General features: G+C 48.7%; 1 protein-coding gene across 1 annotated transcript in view; it reads left to right on the top strand.

Annotated features, from left to right (window-relative positions):
- Positions 1-3979, top strand: part of FAM185A (family with sequence similarity 185 member A) — a 90936-nt gene that overhangs the window by 75896 nt on the left and 11061 nt on the right. The window contains exon 8 of the mRNA XM_019509462.1: positions 2675-2804. Within this exon, the coding sequence (XP_019365007.1) occupies positions 2675-2790 (116 nt within the window). The 3' untranslated portion in view covers positions 2791-2804. The remainder of the gene's footprint in view (positions 1-2674; positions 2805-3979) is intronic.

Below are 3979 nucleotides of genomic sequence, written 5' to 3'. Positions count from 1 at the left end.
GGGGGGGAGGGGCCTGCAGCCACCCCAAAATTCACCATACACACTCAACTGCTGTAGTGCCACCACTGCCTGCTCCAAGTGCAGCCCAGCCCCCACTGGGAAGAGCCCAGCATAACCCCAGCCCCGGCCTGCAGCAGCAGTGCCCCCTCACAAATCTGGGGGCACATGCCCCCCTGTGCCCTCCCAGGGTGTGTGCAGGAGCTTCCCCCCCTGCCCCCTGGATCAGCCATGGCTTCATCCTGTGCCCTGCCCCAGCCTCACTCCTCCCTCACTGCAGGGGCCTTGACCTGCCCCCCCACACCCCTTCCCTTTCCCTTCCACTTCCCCCACAACAGATTTACCAGCTGGACACAGCTCTCCAAGCTGCCGGGCTGTGCTGCAGCTGCACTCCTGCATGGGGCATTCATCAGCCACGTTATTGGCCACATTAGGGGGAAAAAAGCTGATTTCCAATACGGTCAATTTTCTTTATATTGGTGCCGGTCCAATATTAGACCAGTGTAGCGGCGCACCTCTAACTTTTACTATTGTAGTTTTTACCTATTAGCAAAACCATTCTCAAAGTTTGCTTCAAACATCCTTATCAGAACACAAGTAATGAACGGTGGTAAGAGAAATAGGATCAGCGCAAGAAGAACTGCCTCTCGGATCTCCTAACTTCCAACTTTGTGAATTAGTTGGAAAATGGCAAAAGCATCAGAGCACCTTGAGAGTCTTAAACATGATACAAATTCAGCCCCCAGGATCCCTTGATGCCATTTCCCAGGGAGCAGAACTTTTGAGAGTGTACTCTGTTTGAAGGGAGCTTAATCTTTCATTTCCCTTATGGGCAAATAAAGCACAAGGAACAAATAATTTTTTCTGGATTAATTAATGCAGCAAATAGAAAATCAGAGACAGGCAACTACTGAGCTTTTAAACAACTCTGGCTTTTTTGGCTGCGATTTTCTCTGGCTCTGTAGTGAGATTTTAGCAGGATGTAAATGGTGCATGGAAATCTCTGTTCAGTGCAGCTGCTTTCATGCTGTGGTGTTTGCTGATGTCTACAGAAATACACCAGAGAAATTTGATTCTTGGCCTGGAAACCTTGCTGGGGCCAAGCAGCTTCAGCTCCTACTTGCATCTACTAGCAAACACATCTATGACCTGAATTTTTTCTGTCCCCTCTTACAACTTAAAGTGGCCTCATTTTAGGCAGTGCAGAATATTGGTAGGGGAGTAGCTGAAAATTATTTTCTTTCTTCATATGCCTTTATTGTCACCTCATTTTTTTGACACCTGGAAGCTATTTCCTGTTTAATGTTCAGCCCAACCTCCTGTTTTAATGGCTGTCTGCTTAGAAGCCAGATTTCCTTTTGATTTCTTTCCTCATTCTTCTACAGAGACACTGCAAATGAAAACTCCTAGGGATTCAGAGCTTTCAGAAAGTGATAGTTGGTATAACTGAGTCAACATGATGCATGGCGACCAGTGGCATCCCTCAGCGCTCAGTACTCAGACCAGTACTCTTTAATATATTCATAAATGAACTGGATTCAAGTGTCATAAGTGGACTGGCTAAGTTCATGGATGACACAAAATTATGGGGAAGTACAATCACTCTAGAGGATAGGCTGGCAATTCAAGATGACCTGAACAGGCTCGCAAGGTGGGCAGATCAAAACCTGATGACATTCACCACTGAGAAATGCAAGGTGCTCCACTTTGGGACAAAAAACCCACATCATACTTAACAGGCTCGGCAGTGCTACACTCACTAGCACCACAACCGAAAGAGACTTGGGGGTGATGACTGACCACAAGATGAATGTGAGCCACCAATACGAAGCCGCAGCTGGCTAAGCAAACAAAACTCTGGCTTGCCTCTGCCAGTGCATCTCAAGCAAGACCCAGGAAGTCATCCTCCCGCTGTACTCGACCTTGGTGAGGCTGCAACTGAAGTACTGCATCCAATTCTGGGCTTCACAATTTAAAAAGGATGTGGAGAAGCTTGAACCATACCCAATGCAAGCACCTACTCTGGATACCTTTTTAAGAACTGCTTAGATGCCTATCTTGCTGGGGTCATCTGCCCCCAGCTGACTTCCCGCCCCTTGGGCAGGGGGCTGGACCTGATGATCTCACGAGGTCCCTTCAAGCCCTAATGTCTATGAAATCTATAACTAGAACTTCAACGCTGTGAACATCACAGGCACCATTTGTTCTGCTTCATTGTGAATGTCATTTTATTTTATTTTTTTTAATCCAGTGCATTTCAAAGTCAGTGATTCCATGTCGTTGGCCTGGTGAAGGAGGGGGATCACGAGCTTTGGTCCATGCACAGGAAAGGAAGCAAAACGAGCAGTTTCTGTGAGCTCCATGTTGTCAGGGAGACTGAGCAACAGTGGAGATGTACTGGAACATTGTACAGAAATCTCCGAAGGTCTTGTGATCTGCACAGGTTTGGACATTAGCATGCCCAGCTACTTTGGGGGAGCACTGGCCAAATGCTGGCCTCCCCGTGGAAATGGCAGAGAGCAGTTGTATGGGATCAAGAGAGAAATTATGAAGGAGCCCCACATTTTAAAAGTCTGTCTCAATTTCTGCCAGTAAAATTTCACTGTAGAGTTCCCAGTAAAGAAATAAATTGTTAATTTTGTCAGATTAGCAAACTGAATGCCGTTCTGTTTTTCAGGTCGCATGAATCAACCGAATGACACAGACCAACGGATTAAGGCTACCACACAAAATGGCTCCGTACATCTTAAAAGCCAAAGCTGGTTCCAGTCCATCAAGCTGCAAGTTCCTTGAAGAACAGGCCAAAGGTGTTTAAGACAAGGAACTGTAAAGACTGTAACATTATGTCAATACTACTCTTACACTAGTGTAAAACATACATAAAATATGAGGCCTTTTTTGCCCAACATTTTCTTTTATTAAACGGCTGTTGCTATTTAGCTGCTGTATGAAACAGGCTTACTCTTAGTCCTGTATGTTCAGAAAGGCAGTAATGTTCAAATGGAAATTGTAAAGCCACTGCTGCAAACTTTTTAAATACCTATTAAAAATACAAAGAACTGTGATTTGAACTTTGTGGTGTTGGCCTGCTCACCACAGTGTTTCAAAAATGTAAATAAAATACTGTCTCCTTATGTGAAAGGCTTGTTTTATACACAATGCTGAGATTTTCCTTTTGTTGAGTTATTTGCATCACGTATAGGATAAAACCACTTTCAGAACTGCAGTTCACATTTGGTTGCGGATAGGCATCTTGGCTCTAAGAGATGTACGACTTGTCGTAGTATGGTAGGTGTTAGGGCAGGGGTGGGCAAAATATAGCCTGCCGACTGGATCTGGCCTGCCAGGCACTTTCATCCACCCCACAGCGCTCCCCAGTGAATTGTGCCTGGCCACCCCTTCTGCCCAGGAAGGTGGGAAGGAGGCGCCTCCACCCGCCCCCAACATATCCTATTATGCCTCTCTCCCACCCTTGTGGGCAGAAGGGCCAGCCCCACTAGCATGGACAGGGCTGCTGCTGCAGGCTTCCCTGGCATCCGGCTCCCCCTGGGCAGCAGGTTGGGAAGGGGGGGATGGGGGCAGGGCTGCAGCTGGGCTGGGGCGTGGGGCTGGCTGCAGCGCAGAGCCCATGCCTGGAGGGGGTGGGCAGCAGAATGGAGCGCGGGTGGGGCAGGTGCAGCACAGAGCCGTGGCTTGTCTGGGGGTGGTTCCTGCTGCTGCATACCTTCCAGCCAGGAGCTGCTGGTCTGGTGGCTCTTCCAGTGCTTGCCTGCTTGTCCGGCGGATCCCACCACTACTCCTGCCGCTCATCCGGTAAGGCATGGATGGGGCAGTGTGTGCCCCTGGATCTGTGTGGGGCAGGCTGGGCCTGGCGCTGTGCCAAGCTCTTCCTAGTGGGGGGGGCTGCACCAGGAAGGGGGCTATGGGAGGGGGGACTGTAGCCACAAATTTGCTGTAGCCCCTTCCCAGTGCAGCCCTACCC

Source organism: Gavialis gangeticus, unplaced genomic scaffold (genome assembly GCF_001723915.1).
Source record: "Gavialis gangeticus isolate Ggan-Ray unplaced genomic scaffold, GavGan_comp1, whole genome shotgun sequence".
In the NCBI taxonomy this organism is placed as follows: Eukaryota; Metazoa; Chordata; order Crocodylia; family Gavialidae; genus Gavialis; species Gavialis gangeticus.
Note: the sequence above shows the minus strand (reverse complement) of the source record. Positions and strands in the feature narration are given on the sequence as shown.